This window comes from Corvus hawaiiensis, chromosome 23 (genome assembly GCF_020740725.1).
Source record: "Corvus hawaiiensis isolate bCorHaw1 chromosome 23, bCorHaw1.pri.cur, whole genome shotgun sequence".
NCBI lineage: Eukaryota > Metazoa > Chordata > Aves > Passeriformes > Corvidae > Corvus > Corvus hawaiiensis.
Genome location: NC_063235.1, coordinates 3,945,793 through 3,967,677, shown reverse-complemented (window position 1 = coordinate 3,967,677; position 21,885 = coordinate 3,945,793). Strand labels below are relative to the sequence as shown.

At 50.7% G+C, this 21,885-nt stretch overlaps 1 protein-coding gene across 4 annotated transcripts in view; it reads right to left on the bottom strand.

Moving 5' to 3' along the window:
- EPHA10 (EPH receptor A10) overlaps window positions 1-21,501 on the bottom strand; it is a 33,056-nt gene extending 11,555 nt beyond the window's left edge. The window contains exons 1-6 of one of the 4 annotated variants that reach the window (XM_048327188.1): window positions 20,968-21,458; window positions 14,579-14,643; window positions 12,617-13,286; window positions 12,146-12,205; window positions 5,488-5,643; window positions 4,401-4,742 (exon numbers count right to left, since the gene is read on the bottom strand). In XM_048327188.1, the coding sequence (XP_048183145.1) occupies window positions 4,401-4,742; window positions 5,488-5,643; window positions 12,146-12,205; window positions 12,617-13,286; window positions 14,579-14,643; window positions 20,968-21,064 (1,390 nt within the window). In that variant the 5' untranslated portion in view covers window positions 21,065-21,458. Of the gene's footprint in view, window positions 1-4,400; window positions 4,813-5,487; window positions 5,644-12,145; window positions 12,206-12,616; window positions 13,287-14,578; window positions 14,644-15,705; window positions 15,768-20,967 lie in introns of those variants that run through there. The other 3 variants (XM_048327191.1, XM_048327189.1, XM_048327190.1) reach the window with 3 other exon arrangements.
- Window positions 21,502-21,885: the final 384 nt, after the last annotated feature.

The window sequence follows — 21,885 nt, the reverse complement described above, 5'->3', positions numbered from 1 at the left end:
TTAACTTAAACAGCTGCAGAGTGTGTGGCTTCTGCAGACGCCAGTCCCCTCTCTCTGAATCAGGGCTGGAATAACTCCAAGCTGGTGACCGTCCAATGGGAGAAGATAGTGGTAGAACACAACAGCTCTGTAATCCATGGGCAGCCTGGAACACTCCAATGGAAAACTGGCAAAAATCCTAATGGCACCCTCTGCCCTTAGTGCTGCTGAGGGGTCTGAGAATGGACTTATGTCCTGGGCCCTGAACCCCTGTTGAGGATGTCTGGGAAAGGCAAAACACAATCTTTGATCAGGAGGGCTGGTGGGACATACCAGAACCTCCTGAACCACCTCACACTGGATCTACCCCATGCCACTGGACTGCTGGGAGTAACCGCCCTGCTCTGAGAGCAGTTTGTGCTTCATGAGCTGGCTGTGTATTTCTGGTCAGCACAAACTCTCTCCCTGACATGAGTGCATCCATTTAGTTCATCCACTGCAAGATGCACTTGCCAATATTCCCATTTTAACCAGGTTTGTCTCCAAACCAGTCTCCAGTCTGTGCAGGCAGCAGCTCACAGCCCTCAGGCACAGCAAAAGCTGCATGGGGACATTGACTGTTTCCGGCTTGTCCCACTTCCCATCAAATCAGGACATTCGCTGGACCCATCTCTGTCCCACCAAGACTCCTGTGGAGAGGAACAAGTCCCTAGAAAGTAAACTTAAGTATCTGTGAAATTTTGTATTTATTACTTAGCTCATTAATCTCTGCTGAAATAAAAAGCCCTCATGATGTTTTATTCATGGTGATTTGCTCCTTGATTCCCAGTCCCTTCGGCTTCTGAAGAGAGCATGAGAGGAGCCGAAGGGGCTCCTGTGCAGCTAGCTCCCAGTGCCCACACACGGTTCCCTCTGCTGTGACCCACCCCATGGTGTGGGACACAGTCAAACGTTATCCCCCAGTGAATTCACTGGCCCCAGAGACGGCCTTTAAGGGGACATCAAAGTTTCACCCTATAAGGAACAGGAGTAAGCTCAATCCTGGCATGAAGCATGGCAGGAAGGTCAGTAGCACTCTGTCTGTGTGGTGGGAAAGGGCCAGTGCTGGCAGTACCTGCCTGAGGTGAAGGTTCCCCCAATACTTGCCTTGGGTCCTGCTCCTGTAAGATAAGCTAAGTGCTCCTTACTGTGTTATATGATTCCCATCAATAAAATATCACACAGCTGCCCTCCTGTATCTCTGAATCCAGGAAATGGACTGTAGAGACCTGAACGCATGGTCCTGACTGTTAACAAAGTCATCAAGAAAAATCCTTCTCGCTCAGGGATGTGCTTTAGAGCAGAGCCCATGGTACATGACAGAAAAGCAGGTGCCAGCCTCACATGTTGAAAAAGCATTAAAGAAAATCACACAAGTTATAAATCATTTCACACTGTGAAAAAAATGTTTCCCATCAATATTTTAAGCTCTCCTAACATTGCCTCTATTCGAAAATGCAAACATTAAATTATTCACCACTCTGCCTGATTTTATAAACTCCATTCCCCTGTACGTGTGTTTTCTCCTCTTGATTAACCAGCGTAGCAGCAGAACAGGCATAAAACTAGATGTGGCACTGTGTCCCTCCCCAGAATGATTTGCTGCATCCAACACCTGCACTCGGCAAGGGACACCAAATGCCCCTGCACCCTGCCCCACTTGTGCCAGATAGAGCCACCTCTCCCCTCCCTCACCAGTTACTAACATCCCAACACAGAACATGCCCTGGGCACCATCCCAGGCAGCTCCTGCCTAAGAGATCTCCATTCCAAAGCAGAGAAGCCGCCTCACCAGTCAGCAGGCAGTCGTTTCAGGGCAAAGACCCCAGGAGCTCAGACACTTGCCCCAGAGCCAGCTCATCCTGCGGCCCCACTGTCCCATGGTCACTGCATCAGCCCTGGGCACACACAGGCAAATCTACTTTGGAAGACCAAATCCAGCTCAAACCCCTTCTCTGGCATCAGGAAGGAGGATGCATTCTGGCACTGGTTGCATTATTAATCAGCAGCAGATTTAAAAGCTCTTTAAGGCAGGAGCCTTGTATTCCTGCCGGGAATACAAATGACATGGGCCTGGAGTGCACATTTACATGGCTAATGCAGCTCCGCTCCTGCAGGTGAACAGCTTCCCTCACTCCTCAAACACTTTTATTTAGTCCCATGCTGGGGACAGATTAGAAAAAACACAGTATTAATTTTGCCACCTGCAGACTAAATTGCATCTCTTCTTTTCCCTGCAAATACAAGGAACGATGGACAATTCCTTCCAGTGACTGCTGGAGGGGAAGGACAGCATGGAGCTGCACTTGGAGCTGGATTAGAAGAGCTAGATCTGACAGCTAAATAGGGTCTTGTTTCTTGTTTAATTTTTCCTCTGAACCTGCATAGCAGCAGACAGAGCTCCCCTGCTGCTGCAAACAACTTCCGAGACCACAGCATGACAGCCACAATGGAAGTCACCACTGCTTGGGCATCCCTGGAGTCTTCTTCCTCCTGACCTCTGGCCATATCCAGCACTTCTGTGGTGGGCTCTAGTGACAAGCGGCTGCAGAGTCAGGACTCCAAGAGACAATGTGCTCTGAGGAGCACCTCCCCACACACTGTCCCTGCCAGCTGTGGCTCCGCGTCCTGCCCACACAGGGTCCCCTCCTTGCAGTGGGGTCTTACAAATTCAGCTGTGCAGCCACCCCTCCAGGAAACTACATTCTCCTCACCTTCTCCCCTTCTTTGCTGATAGGCATGGGTTAACCATCACTGTCGCTTCTTGCTGACGGTGCAAAGGCAAGAGGAACCAGGGCACCGGGTGCCTGCGGACAGGGCAGCCCTGGCCTGGCACTGCAGGGGAGGGAACACTTTCAGCAATAAAAAACTGCCAGGGTTCCAAGAAACTTCTGAGCCTCAGCTGCTTGGGTAATTCCGAGCCACCATCTGCATCCAGAGACTTGACAGCTCAACAAGAGACATTGATTTTGAACAGATTACAGGATTAATTATCCACATTCTTTATGTGCATTTCTGTTCCCTTGGGAGTACACAGCATCGAGTAAAGGGCTGAGATTTCCCCCTTCCCCAGGGGAAAAGCTGCTCTTAGCAGCCAAGGCATGAACTAGCATCACCGACTCGCTGCTTCACTCTCAAAGAGAATGGGGCACTCCCACACCTGCCCTCTTGTGCCCAGCTCAGACCTGGGGGCCCAGGCAAGGTGAGAGCTCCAGAGCACTGGCCCCTCTGTCTGCACCAGACTGGAAGAATGGCTTTTTATTAGACCTCTCTAAGCTCAAACCACCCCAGCCTGTCCTCTGTCCCCCTGGCCTGAGCTCAGGAGGCAGAAGATCTTCCCAGAGCTAAATCCATCCTTGAACAGCAAAGATCCTAATGAGGAATGACACCTCCGCTGAGGAGCCGTCTGCAGCACAGCATCCCCCAATGGAGCCACAGGGATTATGGTATGAGGGAAGAGAGAGCAACAACATGCACAAAAACATTTGATCAAGTGGTGGGAAAATTATTTATAACAAGATCAAAGTTTAATATCTTCAGATGAAATTGTTGGCCAATTCCTGCCAAGAGGTACATGAGGATCATCTGTCTCCATTACCTGTGGCTTGGAAAAGGGTTTTCATGCAAATTAATAACGTAACCGCAGAGGAACAGACAAGGACACAACAAGCCAGAGCCGACTGTCCTTCAGCATAGTCAACTGAGGAGGGACAGACCCCTCTGGTCAGGGACCTGTCCACAGGCATGGGCACTTGCTTCCCCTTGCCTGAGGGAACAGAAATGCCAAACTGGAAATGGAAGGGGACAATTACAGTAAAAAATAGTGTCACAGACTAGCGCAGAATAGAGAAAGGAAATCAATTTTTTTGTTTCTGAAGGATAGCCAACATTTGAATTATCTGTTTTAAGAAGGGTTTTTTATGAATGGCCTGAAAATGTTGCTTCATCAAAGGTATTTTTTTGTGATTTGTAAATTCAAACTGCAGCCAGATTACAGAGCAGACTTGTCCCTTCACAGCCCAGGTTGTCACCACGCTTACTCCTTGCCTCCCAGTGGCACCAACTGGAACCCTCTGAGAGTGCCATGGGCCAGTCTTCATCTGCCCCTCTGTCACATCTAAGCATCATGTCTGCGCCACCAGGACAAACCGAGCAGAAACGGGGCACTGCCATGGCACAGGCATGTGGAGCCCCAGGACAGTGACCACACCACCCCCAGACTCCATGTTCTCCCAGCAGCAAAGCCACCAACCTGGCTCCAGAGCAGACCCCAACACCCCAGAGCTGACGTGCCAGAGCAAGACAGCAAAAGCAACTGCCCCCTTGGTGCAATGGGGGCAAAGCACCAAGCCCTGTCCACGTGTGCCACGCCGCAGCCGTACCTGCACGGCTGGTGGAGACGTTGACCTCGGCATACTGCTGGCCTGACAGTGGGCTCATGGCTGAGACGCCGTTGAGGGCCGCCACGCGGATGGTGTAGTTGACGTGAGGCAGCAGGTTCACCAGGGTGACGGTGCGGTCCACCAGCCCCGTCTGCTGAGGCACAAAGCCCACGCTGCTGCCGCACTGCTCACAGCGGCCCCGCAGCGCCGCCGGGCACCGGCCACACCACAGGCTGTAGGTCAGGTCGCTGCGGCCACCTGCGTCGGCAGGGGCACTCCACTCCAGCACCAGTGACGACTGCCGCAGGCTGTAGACCAGGTTCCTTGGGGCAGAGGGTGGACCTGGAAGCAAAAGTCTGTGCACAGGTGTTGGGACAAACCTAAAGGTCCTCTGGGAGCAGCAGCAAAGGCACTGGGGGTAGAGCACAAGAACACAGTCCTGCACAGCCACATTGAGGGGTGGCATGAGGGTACATGGAGGCATTGGTGCATGCAACGCAGAGGGACATGGGACAGCGGATCCCAGCCGTAGGGATGTGTGTGCACCACAAGCCACAGCGCACACTGTGCATGAGAAGCACCTGGCTGGACCCAGCATTTTCCTGAGCACGACTGGTGCCCAGGAGCCTGCTGCCAGTCAGACACTGCCTGGCCATGCTCAGCAGAGATGGAGGGTTCCTCCTGCCTGTGCTGGCAGCTGGACAGCATCCATCACCAGAGCAGCTGGAGTCCAGTCCAATTAACTAGAGGCCATTTAATTAAAACCTGTGAACTACAGTGACTAAATGAGTGTGCCCCAGTTTTACCAGGGAGTCTGCAAGCCTGACTGCGCGTCTGCCTCATCAGCCTGCAGCCTCAGCCTGCAAGCTCTGGGTTGTAGGGACAGCCCCTCCATCCCCTCCCCACTGCAGCTTCACCCCAGCGCAGACGGGACCCCCAGCAACACGCTCCCACAGGTGAGCACACAGTGCAGGCAGTGGGAGCCTGAGACAGCCCTGGGCACCACCCAGCTCTGTGCTGCAGGACAGACAAAGTGCCTGGACACTGTTCCCTCGCCACAAAGAGCCGCTGTTCCAGCAAGACATACGTGTGCAGGAGGCAGATGGTGGGTCTGAAGGAGACCTGGAGTAATTCTTCTGGCACAAACAGAACGTGGAGGCTTCTTCATGTGTGAAGCTGTGCTCAGGGCATGGAGAGCAGAGAGGGAGACGGAGGGAGAGCTTGTAAAACCCTGGAAGGCAAGCTGAAAGAGAGAGAGGGTGTTAAGGGGAGAGCAGCACAGGATGAATGGGGGGGACATGTCTGGTGACTGCATTTCCCTGTTTCCTGGGAACTCCTTTGCTGCCACTGGCCAGCAGACACCACCCTCTAAGCTGTTTTCCCTGAGCACCTACATGATCCTGGCACCAAGAGAGATGTCCCTTAGCTTTACCCAGAAGAGACATTTGGGTGCTGTCGCTCTGCACTGACTTTCATAGTAAACATCATTCCCTATCTAGGGTGCTAGATAAACCAGGAAAAAATAGCAAATGTTAAAATTGCTCCCAAAACTTCCAGTTCCCTCTTTACATTTGAGAAAACAAATAAAAAGTAGTAGTATATTCATAGAACGGAGACAGAGTTTGCTTTTTCCTTTAGTTAGGCAGCACTGACCACAATACGGGGCAGAAATATCACTGCATCAGACAGGACAGGAAAATCAATCCTCTTTACAAACATGATGGGATCCAAGCACTAAGCCCAGAACCTCCATCCCTCAGATGTGCCTGTCACACAAATCTGACATGTCATCATAGGAAACGGAACATTTCCAATTAGAAGTGTCTTTCAGACTATTCCTCCCTGTTTTCTAACAGCCAGATGTAAGTTTACAGAAGTGTCTGTCATTATTAATAGCACAAAATACCCCAATTTGCGTGTCCCAGAAGCAGGCACCACAACCCCATGTGAGTGTGTCCCATGAGGAGCCGTGGGCTTTACTTGCTAATTTTTTTCTTGGCTGTCCAAAACTTGCCCTTGAGAAGAACAGAAGTGCCCAGCACATGTGATGTATCATATGTGTGTCACTGTTTCTTTTTTCAGACAAACTCCCACCCTCTTCTGCCTCATCCTACGAGTTTTTCTTGGTCTCCAGCTGGTTTAGGTTTCCCTGCCATTTCACAGCGCTTATTTCTACAGTGGGTATGTGACAGCTCTTGGGAGATCAGGTCATCAATTTATAGAATGAAATTATCTTTTTTGTACACTGCTTTCTATCCTGTTCCTGGTCCTCTGGTACTATCACAACTAAATTAGCAAACAATAAAATTCAATAATTCATTGTCCCAGTCGGATGGGTCAGATGGATCAACTGCCTCTCTCCAGCTCCACCACTGCTGACCACAGAAGCTCCTCAAGCATGCCTGATCCATGTCACTGACAGAGAGAGCACATTCCCTCCTCAATGTAACACTGTCTGCACGCTGTCAAACCAGCAGCAGAACAAGCTACACTGACTTGTGCTGCAGGTTGGCTGATTACCCAGCATGAAGTAACCATGGGAAAGGCTTCTCTTACCACCTCATCTGACACGGCTCCTCAGAAAGGAGTGGGTGTCTCAGCTGAGAGAGAGCAACATCCTCTCTCATTCCCAGCCTGTGCCATAGGGAAAGCAGGGGCAGTTGAGGATGCAGACCTAGAAAATGCATGGTTTCCTACTCCAGTGGCATGGGACAGCTTTCATTTTCCCTTCCCAGTGAAGTCCTACCAGCAGCAGTGTCATGTGTGCCAGTGTGAATCAATAACAGCCACAGCCTCACTCAAAACCCTTATACAGGCATTTATAATTAATACTACAACGCGGTTGTCTTCCAAAATCGATTCCTTTCCAGTTTTGGTCATGGAATTGTATTTGACAAAGTTCATCTGCTTTAATGTGTGTTAATTTTCTCTGTTGAAGCAGACATTCATAAAAATGCTCTTTAGGAAAGCCACAGCTGGGGAAACACACAGCTGGCACTGGGGGTGCCACAGCAAGAAGCAGGACAGCACCATGGGTTGAGGCACCCCAGCAGCCTGACAGTCCCTCCCAGCAAAGGACAGACTGGGAGCACTGGGCCCCTCAAGCCCTTAGACATGCATCCAGCCCTCCCTGAGCAACACTCAAACCAGCAATCTCATCACCGTCATCCAAGCTGTTACCAGTGCATCTTTCCCAGGAGCTCTTGCTCCTTCTGACCCCCCACTGGACTTCGCCGGCACAGCCATACCCCATCTATCTTAATCCCATTATCAAGCCAAGAAAAGTCACTGTTTATGATGTTCCAAACATTTCATCAGTGCTTCCAAGGCAAAGTGCCTCAGGCCAGCGCAGTGGGAAAGAAGGGGGCAGCAGCCCCACGGAGAGACAGACGCTGCCAGCAGTGCCCATGGACAAGGATGCACTGCCCAAACCAGACAGGGCACCTTGTGTAAATCATCGATGGAATAGAGTTTCAGTGGTGTACTGAGGTGGCCAAAGAGCCTTGTCAACAAATGTCCTCGGGTAGCAGAGAGGCTAGGCTCCTGCCCCCTCCACACTGAGGTTGCGATCTCGCCTTGCCTTACCGCACCAGCTCTAATCAATACTGCAGGCAGAGAGAAGGGACAGCAATCGTGTCCAGTCTCCGTGACAGTGTGAAAGGGACAAAGTCAGCATGAGGAGTGATCAGTGCAAGCACTGAGTAGGGCTGTGGCTCCTCTCACCTTGGTTCCATGTCTGCCAGGATGGGAACTCTGGGCTGCACCACTTGAGAGAATTCAAAAGCACCTTGCCTTCCACACAGTTTGGAGTGTTTTAATAACTGGTTTTTAACAAGCAGCCTATGATCCAACACATTCCCAGCAATTCCGACACCTCTAGACAATGCTACTCTGTCATTTCTGTCCTTGTTAAATAATTTGAAGAGTACTAAAACAAAAACCTGTGTCTAAGGGCAAGATCTTTGTGCATCCCCAACAATGAGCTCTTAACAGCTGAAATTAAATTTAGTGATTTAGTCCAGAAGAAAGACAGTCATGAAATATCTAACAGAGTGCATTTGATGAATCCAGCCAGGACTGACAGAACCTCATTGCTATTTATGCCAGAATGTTCCTCAAGGACACACTGAAGCAGGCACATCCGCTGAGCCAACTGCAATTTACTGTTGTCTCTCTCAGTTCCCTAATGGATCCACCAAACAGTTCCCGGTGAAGGACTGGCTGACCGGCCTCTCCAGGGCACCCCGTGCCTGCTGAGCACTTCAGTTCACACAAACCCCCTTAGCTGTGGGCAAGACACGTCCTCTCCGCATTTCAACAGCCTATCCAACACGTTCATCCAGCAGCCAGATATCCATGACCTTAACCTCACAGGAATTCTCCAAACAACTTGTGATGCTTGTAATTGTCAGAGTAGTTTGCTCTGAAATTAAATGTCATGGAGCGATTTGTGTCTGAATCTGTCACAACTTCCATAGCCATAATTATTTCAGACACACTGTGAACCAGCAATGTAACATGCAATCCCAAATGATAAATACCTCCAAGCCTGGTCATTACTCCAGAGAGACTGAAAAGAGAGCTCATTTTACATGGGTGCTCTATGTGCACAGCTGATGGGAAGCAGCACCCACCATCCAGCACTATGGCCGATCGCACCTCACAACCCCCCTGCAATGTCCCCAGCTCCAGCCCTACCAAGGGTCAATTCCACACAGCAGTGCTGGCCCCATGAGTGCAGGGCCTGACTGTGGGATGCCTGTGGCTGCATCTGTGATGAAAGTAAAACCTGGTGCTTTGTGCAACTTACAGAGTCCCAGGAGGAAAAATAAACGTATGCATAATCCTCCAGCATCAGTCAGCACATAAAACACACTCCGGGAGCACTTACAGGTTTGTAAGCTAATGTATAAAAGATTAAACAAATCAAAAGCTCCAAGTGCTGTACATTTGGATCCATCTTTTTTGTATTTAAACAGAAAAGCAGACCTCGGGCTTCAGGAAGTATCTTTGCAGTAAATGACAAAATACTGTAATTTATTATTTTAAATTTCTCTAACTTTCAATTGAACTATTTCTTTTCCACCCAAGGAGACTGCAGTGACCCAATGATGTGGTGGGACATACCCAATGGACAGAAGAGCATCTTACTCACCCCACATCCCACCCCCACCTTAAACCTTTGCTTTTTCCCAAAGAGAGATACAAAAAAATCTTCCTTGTGTCTTGTCCATAGCAGGTTGAATTCAACATGCTGCTCAAAAATCCATCCAGTAATGCAGAAAAGGAGGGGGAATTTCTGTTATTCCCCATTTCAAACAGCAACCGTGGACACCAGCAGCTGCTCCCCATGCTGCCACAAGGCTGTCACTGAAGCCACCTCCTGTGCGAGGTTTTCCTCCCCAGAAAAGCAGCAACACTTGTCTCTTTAAAAGGTCATTTAAAAATCCTGACAAAGCACTAGAAACTATTTCAACTCTAAAACTGTTTTCAGACAAAGGACATGGCCACTAATTAGACCATCACTGACCAGACCGAGCAGGGCTCCAGGTGCTGGTGAGGGAGAGCAGAGCATGGGACACAGCAGCAGTGCAGAGCTGGCTCTTGCCACTGCTGTCAGAAGTGGAGGAAAATGAATTGAGGAGGAAACTTCATCAGAGCACAAATTTACGTTTCTGTCAAAGAAGAGTGGCTGGCAGCTATTTTTGGTAACTGGTCTCCATCATATTAGTTCAATGTCTGGTTTAAGTTGTCTCATTTGCAGCAAATCTGGCGGGTAAATATTAACCTTGAGCTTTGTTGAAATTCTCCTTGCAGATATTACTAGGGATTGGATAGAAAAGATGAAGCAGGAGACACCTTTGAAGGAAAATGTCAGGCAGATCCCCCTTACCATGGCTTCATTTACACAAAAGCTATTGCTACACATCACAAAACAAATGGCACAAAGGGGCTACAGCTCACGCCTGACAAAATTAATGGTAAAAAGACATCAAAGGTGAGAAGCCAAGTGAAAACAAAACAGAGAGGGGCAAGGGATCATCCACAGAGCACAGGACTGCCCACCTGCCGGCCGTGCATCTTCTGGGAATGGGTTTTATGGTCAGAGTAAGCACAGAGCAGCATCTGGCTACAGAGATACATCAGACAAGACAAGCAGTCTGAGTGCATTTTCAGTGACAAACTCTTCTGTTCTTTGTGAGTGGATGTTAAACAGAACTAAAGTTGTGCAGTCCCACCCCAGAGATGGCTGCACTCCACCAAACACTAAAGCGATTCATCAGAAACATGCAAAGTTATCAGGAGTGCTGGGGTGCCTCTGGAGCAGTGGTGCAAGACAGGAGGATGGACATGGAAAGACTTAGCTTTCCTGCAGCCAGAATTAGCAGAGTCATAAGTCCTGTTGGCCTTTTTCATCTCTCCTAATTTCAGAGGACACAAACCTTCTCTTGGCACAGGATGCTTTCAGTAGCTAAATCAGGGTTACAGGGACAACAGCTCTGCAACGAAGTTTAAACACCTTTGCCAGTTCATCTCCTGCATCCTCCAGCTGTGCTGCAGCTGTCGCCAGTGCCACAGTCCTGCTGCCACCACCACCCGCAAGCACGACCCTGGCCCCCATGCCACCCCACAGGCACCAGCAGCAGAGCCCCCACCACCCCAAGTCCACCACCTGGACCTCTCAGGCCCACAAGAGCTGCAACAGAGACTGTGGCCAAGAAGTTTCATGGGCCAGCAGGATCCCACAGATTCACACCCACTGAGCCCTCCAAAGCCACCACCACAGGATCATAGTGGTGGAGCCAGGTGTGTTGTGCCATCACCTGGCTGGTTTAGCATCCCCAAACTCCTAAAGTATCCACCTGCCTCCAGCTCAAGGGCTTTTGTCCTCACTGAAGAATTTCCACAGCCCTGGCTGCTTTCATCAGAAATCTTTTAAAGCTATTCACTTAGCACTATGCTAATGCAGGGCTGCAAACAAACCCAAAACTTTCAACCCTTAAAAACTATTTTCTGATATTTGACCAGACATCAGACGCTGCTCCACAGAGAATGACTAATGACCGGCTTTCTGTGAGAGGGGAAAAAAACTTAATTATGTCCATTAAATTACTTCAAATATTTTTCCTCAGAGAATATGAACTATTTAAACTCAGCACAGAGAAACCTGAAACATTAGCAAAAGCCTTCTGGGACTCACTATGTAAATCCCTACTCCAAACAGATGTGGAAAGCATGGCAAGCTGCCATGCAGCCACTGAAGCAATCAACAGCACTGAGATTTCAATTTGATAGCTTTAATAAGGTCTTCTTAAGGAGAAGCCACTGCCCAGAGCACCTGGAAGGGCATCCCACCACCTGGAGGAAGGCAGCACCATCAGCACAGTGTAAAACTGAAAAGCCTGGAGGGCAGATCCAATTCCGTGGGAAAAGCTCACTCGTCCTACTGCACCGCTTGCCTCCAGTGTGGGGGAAATCTACCTGCCTGGGAGTTATTTAGCTGTTTTCCTGTCAATCTGTTTTTGAGGTGAAAAGGGAGAGAACCAAGGCATCATCTGGACACCAGGCATGCGTAGCAAAGGGTCTTTTCAGATGTGTTTTACTGAAGAATGCATCCCCTTTCCCAGGTCTTGGCTGGCAAGAAGGTGCCCAGGGGTGGCATTAGCCCAGCAACTCTCTCCATTCGGAGGGTCACACACTCTGAGGAAGAGCATGACAGCCAGCATCCCACATCTGGGTCTCACCTGCCTTTGAAAGCGAGATAGAAGTGGTCCCAGCCCCAGGTTCATTAGTGGGATGGATACCTGTTAAGGCAGAGGGTACATCCGTTTTTGCAGCTGTCCTTAAATATAACCTTGTGAGCTGTAAAGCCACCGAATTATTAAACTGTGTCCAAAGCATATCAACAGGGATATTAATGTTCTAGAGTAATTTTAACATTACAGATAAAGCTGTGGGAAATGCCTGCCAGCATCCAGAGCTCTGACATGTCTGCCCAACAAGCACCACGCTGCAGAGCAGCCCCATGCCCTCCAACTGCCACCCTCCAAACAAAGGTCTGGTGGTTCACTGGGGAGCTGCCATCACCTAAAGAAACATATTGCTGACAAAAGACAATTCCATTTGTCCAAACTGTGCTCAGGCACCAGAGAGCTCCGGCAGCAGCACGGACTGACACAGACAAAAACTGCCAGGACACCAATGGCCACTTTTACCTCTGCATCCCCCGTCCTTCTCCTCAAAGCCAGGGCCGCACATGCATTTCCCTATGGGGACCAGCCACTCGCCCTCTGCGCTGCAATGCATCCGGGGGGGATTATCCACATCCACTTCAGCATGAGCGACACAAGTGCCCTTAACTTCCACCAACGTCACAAAGGCCGTCTCCGCCACTGTGTCTGGGAACATGGCCAAGTTCTGCACAGTGGTGAGACACTTCTTGTAATAGACCCGCACGGAGACCAGCGCCACACAGGCGCCTACGTCCTGAAAGACCAGGTGGAAGCCTCTCTTGCTCAGGTGCCCAATCTCCCTCAGCTCAGTGTTCAGCTTCATCTTGCGCTCGCCCAGGTCCCCCTGGGTGAAGCTCTCATCAGCAGCAATGGTGTCGATCTTGGTGTGCTTGCTCTCACGGACACTCTGGCCCAAGTCAGAGTCAGATTCAACATAGTACAAGTTGAAAGTCTCCTTGCAAGTGCTCGTCACACCAGGGATGCTGTTGCAGTCCCTCAGGGTGAACTTCAGCTCAATGAAGATCCTCTGACCGTCACGCCTGGCGATCCAGCCTGTCTGCAGCCAGTTGTTCTGGTTCGGCTCCATGACGTTGCAGACCTGGTATGTGCGTATTGGCTTGTAGGTTTCATCCACGCCACTGATCTCTTCCCACTGGGGAGAGAACACAAAGGGCTGTAACAGCTCAGGAGCTGCCCCAGCAGAGACACACCAACCAGTATAAATGTCACTACCACAAGCCTCCCCACCACAGGGCATTATGTCGTAGGCACCGGAGTCCTCAGACCACCAAACCACCAGCTGCAGTAACCCTGCTCCTGGACCACCTAACACCTGAGCTCTCTGCAGAGGTGCAAACATGAAGATGCAACCAGAAAGGCAGCACTGGCAGCAGATCTTGGAAAACAAAGCCTGACTCTGGACACATCATCCGCTCAGGAGCCAGAGCCTTCGTCTCCCACATACTCCTCAGATTTTCTATCCCCGGGAAGATGCATCCACACAGTGTTACCACACAGTGTAATGCTGGATGGGGTTCGGCCACCCAGAGAAATCCAAGATGTCTAAGGAGATGTGACACCAGTCACACCATTGCACAAGGACATCAAATGCCTTCACGAACAGCAGCAGCAGCTTCTCTGCCAGGAGAAGTTTTAGCTGCAACAGGACAAATCCTCTGACTGCAAGTGAAACAGCGTTTCCCCAAAGCTATCAGCAGAGATTCTGATCAGTGAAATGATGATTCAACCCTCACAGCCTGAATGACAACCTGGCAATTTCCCAAAGCAATTCTTTCTGGGGGTAAATTTATGCAAAATAGTCAAAACATACTGAAAACAGGGTTTCTTCTGCAAACAAACAGCTGTGCCACACAGATGACTCTAGGACCTATCTCTCTTCCCCCTGAATGCTTTGTTTCCATTCAGGAAAATGAACCCAAAGCTGAAAGGAGCACAACTCCAAGCTTTCTGAAGGCAGCTTTAGACCAACACCAGCAGCAAAGCCAGGGGCTGATCAAACAGTGCTACATGACGCAGCTCCCAATGACTTCCCCAGCCACAGCCCTCGGATTTTAAGGGCTTGACTGACCCTTGGTGCGCATGCTGGTGTGCAAACCACAACACAAAGCCTTAACTACCCAGTGTTTATTTGCTTGTTTTAGTAGTGTAAAATCATTTTGAGGAGGGACTCCACACCAGTCACAGTGCTCACATAGCCAATGCCTCACTTCCCGCTCTGCTCCCAGCGGCTCCCGGCACTGATCATGCCAAGCTACTCACCAACCTTGAATGAGGAGGTCCTGTGGCTGCCAGCCCCCACCCCAGTTCCGTGGTAAGCAAAGCACTCATACCGCAGGACTTCAAATGCTGCTGAGCACCAAGAGGCTGACAGACCCTTTCACCCTTTCCAGTGGTGCAGAGGGACAGTCCCACCTCCATGCTTACCCCGTTCGATGGGTGTGAGGTCCATCCCAGCTCCGCCTGCGATTCCTTTGAGTCCAGCAGGACAACTGCAGGGAAGATAGCATGTTAGGAAAACCACTGACACAGCAAATGCTAGTAAAACCCACACAGTCCCTGCATTGGGAAGCTTAGTGCCACGCTGTGCCAGCTGCCAGGGCGTGGGAGCAGCTCCCACCCTGGCTCCACCAGCCATGGCATCACCGTGTGAGCACCATGCACCACGAAGCTCTCACTGCACACCCAGAACAACCTCGCAGGTACCTGATCAGTGCCCTAACGACTGTGCCATCCCAGGGACGATCCCTCTGACACCACAGGCAACACTGCCACTGTACCATGCCCATAGCGTCCGGATACTGGAAATGAAAGGTACCAGCAGCTGCTTTGAAAGAGGGATTTCCCTGGCAAACGACGCCCTTTTTCCACAAAACAGCCAATTCTATCTTTGACAGGAAGAGCTATTTCGCTCAGTTCACAGCTTCACGATCCTTCCACAACCAGCAAACAGCCACAGCTCCCGACCGGCAGGTTGAGCCTCCTCTCGGGCTCAAACACCGGTAACAAGGGGCGCGGCGGCGCATCCCCGGCGGGCACATCCCTGACGACCGTTCCGCTCGGAGCGCTCCGGGATGCTCCGAGACCAGTCGGATCCGTCCGTGGCAGCGCATACTCCACGAACACGGACCCCACGGCTCGAACCGTCTCCCTGTCGTGGTACCGGCAGCGCGCTGCCTAGTGCCTCCGGTGATCGCGGGGACCGGGACACCCCGGGCTGACTCGGTCACTCCACAAGGACCCGTCCCTCCTCTCCCGCTCCTCCGGCAGGGCGCGCCCTGGAGAGCGGCACATCCGCCTCACAACCGGTCCGGCCAGCCCCGCAGCGACCCGCCGAGCCGGCCGCTCCCGGTACCGCAACGCGCAGCCCGACCCGCCGCGGGCAACCAACGTCGGGACCGATGCGGCGACACCGCGCGCCGAGGCAGCCGGGCACGGGGGACACGGCGGTGCCGGAGCACCGGGGACACGGCGCGGCTGGGGGCGCGGGGGCGCCGAAGAACCGGGAGCTGCCGGAGCACCGGGAGCAGTCGCCGCCGCCCCACCCGGCTCACCCTGCTCGGCGGCAGCGCGGGGCAGCAGAGGCAGCAGCACCGGCGGCAGCAGCAGCAGCAGCAGCGGCGGCTGCGCCGTCTCCATGGCGCCCCGACTCCGCGCCCCGCGCCGCCGCCGCGCTCCGGCTCCGCGCCCCGCCCCCGCCACGGCGCGCCAACCGCTACCGCCGGGGCGTGGCCTCGGCCCGCGCAGCCAATCGGCGGCAGGGGCGGGGCGAGCCGGGCGGGGCGAGCGGGGGCGGGCGGTCACTCTGGAGCCGACTGAGGGCGGCCCCGGGCCGGCGAGGGCCGGGCTCGGGGACGGGGCTGGCTCCTGAGGGAAGCGGCTGCACGCGGCGGTGCAGCCCTTTGGGCTGCCTGGAACTGCTGCCCTCCCCATGGAAGCCAAAGGGCTGCTGGGGCACGGGCAGCCCTCGGTGTTGCCGAGATGCTGCGGCCATAATCAGCAGTGCTGTGCCGCCCCCATGCCCAGATGATGTTTGCTTCCTGCTGCCGATAGCGAGCAAGAGTGTTGGGTTAGAGCCTCCTTCCCGCAGCACAGGGCCCAGGACAGGAGTGGGGCAGGTCTCATCCCTGCCCTGGCCTGCAAGTGATGCCCAGGAATGTCAGTTTTGTCGAGCCCTCTGTCCTGCCTTTCTGGGTCGAAATTTTATTCCCAGCTTCATGTCGAGGTCCTCCAAGCCCAGCAACTGCTGTGAAAGCAAAAATGCCCAGACAGAAACCCCAGGAAAAGGCAGCCCCAGGTAGGGTGGGTCCTGCCAGACCCACTGTCAGAGACTGAAATAGTTCATGCCTCAAATATTGATACAAAGTTTTGCTCATTATAGCAAAAACTGTATAAAGAAGCTACAACCACATAAACCTCCTTGAAGAACTTCGGACTTTAAGTCAAACTACTGAGATTAGATAAAGGGAAAACTCTTCTTTAATCAACCTCAGGCTCGGGGAGAAACAAGTAAACAAGGAAGAGAATGTGAGCCAAACCCGGCAGCCGTGCCAAGAATCATCTCTGGCTTTCTTCACGGTGGGGGAGGCCATAGCCCACAGACCCATTTGCTGGGAGCAGGTTTGCAGATTTCCCCCAGCCGAGGTGGGGGGAGGAAGTTTCAGTCTGCCATAACCTCTGCTCAGGGACAGTGAACACCCATCCTCCCTTACACAAAGTGGCCCAGCTGTGGAACCCCCAACCCCAGGGGCCACATCCAGGGGACATTCACGTGAGAGGCAGCAGAGGGGGTGTCATAATCCATCAAGGACCTCCCGAAGTGCCCCCCAGAGCTATTCCTGAGGCCTTGCACTGCAGGACTGCATGTGATGCAACAAACCTGGAGTCTGTTGTATGAGACAATGGCAAACTCGCCCCCCAAGAAAGTGCCTGAGTTTTCCTACCTAGCCTGAGCGTATATTAAGCCTTCAGATTCTATGCCTTCCAGGGGGACCTTCACCACTAAGAAGACCAGCTGGAGAGGATCAATGGAACACCATTGGGATCCACGGAGTGGTGATATTCTCTGTCGCCCTCTTTGTCCCCCCCACCTATTTTCTATTTCTTTCTCTTCTTTCCTCACTCTCTTTCATATTTACTATCAAATAAAACCCATACTATTGACATTGGCATATAGTCTTGTTTGCACCTTAATTTGGGCAGAGGCATTTCTAATAGCCTTTTAATAACTGGATCATGACACCCACACTCAGGACAGTGCTGTGGCAGCAGGCACAGCACCATGAGGCTGCAGGGGGGCTGCCTGGGCTGGGGGAGGCAATTCTTGGCTCACTGAAGCTGAGGTATTTGCCACCAGGCCCACAGCCTCCTGCATCGGGGGAGAAACTCAACAAGGTTTGATGATTACTAATTTTAGGTGTTGCTGGTACCTGCAAAGTTTAGTCAGGCTGAACGCCCGCCAGTTTTCCCGCAGCGGCGGATACCATGATACCAAAGCAAACATTTGTTCCTGTGGGATGTTCCCTTTGCTGTGATTATGTGTCAAATGTAAAATATTGCAAGTCTGAAGTAAAAACATTGAGCCTCCATCTAGCACAGCCCAGCCAGGCTATGGTACCCCATGGCCAGCCCCTGCTCGTAGGGGTTGGTGCTTGGTCCACAGACCAAGCCCAGCTGGGCACTTGGAGCTAGAGGATGTTTCCAACTCTCCCTTCATTTCTCAGCTCTTTTGCAAACATGGTCATTGCCTTTTCTCTCTGTGTTAACTTTACTAGTGAGGAAGTTCCCATCCATTTAACAATGTTCTTCCCATCCAGGAGAGCTCAGCATGGGTCAGTGCTTTGTGTGCTGCTGCACCAGCACTGGAGCCCGGCTGCCCCTCCTGCCATACACCTGCAGCTCAGGAGCTCCCAGTGAGACCAGGAACAGCCACGCTGACTGGGGGCACAAGTTCATACAGTCAAAACCCTCCCTCCATCATGTTACGGAGCAGGGAAGCAAAAGACAGGGTTTATTTATAATCTTCCTCAAGTGGAAACCAAAAGAAGTGACCCGTTGTTACTGAAGATTTCTCAAGCCACGCAGGAAGAAAAGTGATATTTAGTTGTCGTTAAAGGCTCAGAACTGCATAACAATTTCATGCTATGTTAACTTCTAGGTTTTCTTTCGCATAGAAAATAGAAAAACCCAGGCACTTGACCTTTAATCACAGTTATTTGTGTGATCAGTCAAGTGTGGGAAAAAGCTAGCTTGTGCTTGAAAGATGCCCATTAAAGCCAGATTGCTCTAATATGACACACAACTCTCACAGTGTAATATACAGGATCTCGCTTGCCTGCCTCCAGGCACAGCAGCTTCCTTTTAGTATCCACGCACTGGGTCTCACTGCTGGGACAGTAGAAGGTATCAATGTCATGAAGCAAATCAGTCCAGACCCCTGGGACAGCTCCATTCACCACCAAGCTCCACAGGCGTGTACACTTTCCTGTCACTGAGGAGCCAAGCAGGGAAGAGGATTTTGGAAGTATATGGAGGATTTGATGTTAGGTATGTTTTACTAGAAGAAGGGTCTGTCATGTTAAAAGTACACAGCTTTTCCATTTATCTGAAATATTATTCCAAGCACTTATAAAATCTTGGTACTAGAACAGCCAGAGGTATTTTAATTAAGATTTTAAGTATCAGGTTTTGGGGAAATAATCTCATGAATTTTGTTTCAGCAACAGCAGATAACTAAAAGCCATTGCTGGAGTGAAGAAAACAGAGCAGCCTTTAATGGACACTACTGGATTTCTTCACGAGCCCAAGGCCAAGCCAGGGACAGGACAGAGGGATGCTGTCCCTGGGATGGTACAGCCGACCAGCTCCTTGAGCAGCACAACAAGGGACCAGTATCTGCAGGTGGAGGAAGAGGAATACCCAGTTTGTCTGGTCACCTTTGCTGTTCACATCCAGCTCTGGGGCTGCTGCCCTTACCTACTCCTGACTGCTGCCGCAGCTGCAGAAGGTGCCTATAGAGACAACAGCAAAGGGAAAGCAAAGACGTCAGGTCATCCAGGCTCCAGGCTGTCAGGTGAACTTGTACAAAGAGTGGGGCCAGCCCAGAAAATGTATAATTGGCTGAGCTGAGCTATTACCTGCTGTAAGTGGAGACAGAAATACAGTTTTGACACCACAGTGAAAATAACCCTCCTGGAAAAAAAAAAATCAATACAAACACCAAGGAAAGAGAATCAGAAACCAAGACCATCAATTCCTGAGATAAAGAGTTGAAAGTCTCAGCGGGAAGACAGCCAGATCTGTACTGAAAAACAAAACTTTTCTTCTTTTGCTGACAAATTACTTTTTATGCTAAAGGACAAAGGAGCCATGAGAATGCAGGCCTCAATGTACACCTGAAAGAGCAACCCTTAACAAAAGATGGAGTAGGCAGAAACCTCATGGAAGTTTTTGCATTTCTCTTTCTCTTCCACACGTGAAACTATTTTCATACAATGAAAAACAAAGGATTTCTGCAATTTTGTACTGTTTTGGGCATGTCACACAAACATGCTCCGGGACTTCTGCTGTGACAAGGGCAGAGCCAGAGCAGAGGAAGTCGCAGCAATACACCACAAGTGTGCCTGGCATTAGGGAATATCCCACAGAGAAAAGCGGCTCAGGCAATCCCGTCCCAATGGCACCTCACCAGTCTGCCACCCCTAGCTGATCGCAGGGCTCAGACACCACTTCCCAGGGGCACAACACTCCATCACAGCCAGTGCTGGCCCATCCCTGCTCATCCCCTCCTGCTAACTGGCAGAAATCACAGTGAAAATGAAAGTTACTGTAAAGCTTCCCCATAAATCTCATGCTCAAAGCTGCATAGCCCAGCCTCAGTGCTGCAAAGAGAAAACCCTTCTACCTTCTGGGTTGTTTGTCTGCAAATACAAAGCAACCAGAGCTGTACACTTGCTTTTTAACAGCTCTATCTTTCTGTCAGATCTGTACTCTTTGCTTCAGGATGTCTGCACTATAAATGTTTTGCAGCAGTTCTTTAGCTTTTAAGGTAATCACATAAAAGACCCTTGACTGCATAAACGCAGCTAATCTGGGTAAATGCCTTCAAGCATCTTTACATTTCTTGCTAATGGATTTCCAGAGAGCCCACAGATATCCACGTTCTAGCAAACAATGTAAAATAGAGTGTCTAATTTTTTTAAACGCCTCACATTCATCATATACTGAGAAAATCCTGAGCTCCAGGCAGCATAGTAGCATTACACTTACATAAGTCATACCCCGTTCTGTCATCACCAGTATGAACCCTGCCTCTGGCTGGGGCATGGATCCACTTGGTGTTAAGCTCCAACTCAACCAGAGACAAATTACCACATACTATTAATTAGAACCAGACAGGAGGGATCCAGGTGTCGCAATCTGTTGACAGAGCCTGAAGGACACGTGGAAGCACACACGGAGCTCAGGAGTCAGAGTGTGTGGGATCTGCTCCCCGGATTGCACCCTGGGAGCAGTGGGAAGGCTCGTGGAGGAGGCAGGTCCTGCCCCTCAGAGATGCTTTGCTGGTGGTGCTGAGTACAGGGCAGGATGCCAGCACCCGTGTTTGTACACACAGTCTTCTTCCCCCTCAGCCTGCCCCTCTGCTGTGGTTTCACTTGCTCTGCTTGAAAGGCAGATGTGCAGAGTGAGAGCTCAGGTGTGTGAGCCTCTGAGAACTGAGGGAGTAATGAGGATGTACCTCAAGTATAATGGTGCAAACAACCACTAATGTAATTTTGATACCAATTACAGTAATTTGAACAAAGGAGTTGTCCTACCTTTGATTTGCTCTCCTTCTTCCTGGCTGGTTTCATTAAAACCACTTATAGAGATTTGCAGCAGTTCTGTTTGAAGTGCTGTCATCAGGATTTTCATTTTCAGTCACATCAGAAATGGTCGTACAGCAGGCTGGTTATGTTTCACAAATGGATCTGAAGCATGTGGCCATCATTCATTGTGAGAGGCATTTCAGACAGGCTGGTCCTGCTGGTCGTGTGGCTTCTGAGGTGAGTGTCCAGCATTGAGTGCCAGGGAAGAAGCTCCAGAGTGGCCACAGCAATGGCCAGTGCCTGCCCTGGTGCCAAGCTCCCTCCACAGCTTAAGGTCTTCCCAGACCTCCTTCAGCAGCTCCGAGCTGCACTGCACTGAATCCGCAACCCAAACCTTGGTTAATTTGAAGACTAAGTATGTGCCAGTCTGGTTCACACTGCTCCTGAGGAGAGCATCCCTGCACCCCAAATGGGGACCCCAAAGTGCCAATGCACCTTGTGCCTGGATTCCCAGTTTCATGGTGTTTCCTCTATTTATTAAGAGCTTTTTTTATGTTTATATCTTTGTGCTGATCACCATTTAAAATGCATTACCAAGATTTCTAACTTTCTTGGTCCTTCAATAAAAAGGCAGTAAATGCCCTTTAACAATAACAAGGGCACTGAATTGCTGTGGATTTCCATGGAGTGATGCTGCTCTGACTCTTATTCATCAGGCAAATAAGAGATGCAACTTGCATGACACACTGATGAGGAAAGACACTTCAGGACTTACTTGGTAACTCAATCACCACAAGACATTCACCAATTATCCCCCTGTCAAGGGGTGAGGGTGACAGGGAGGTCATGCAGGGTGAGTCTTTTTCATTTGTCCATGATAGAAGAGGGGAATACACTTTGCAAATTATAATTAGCAATTTAATCCAG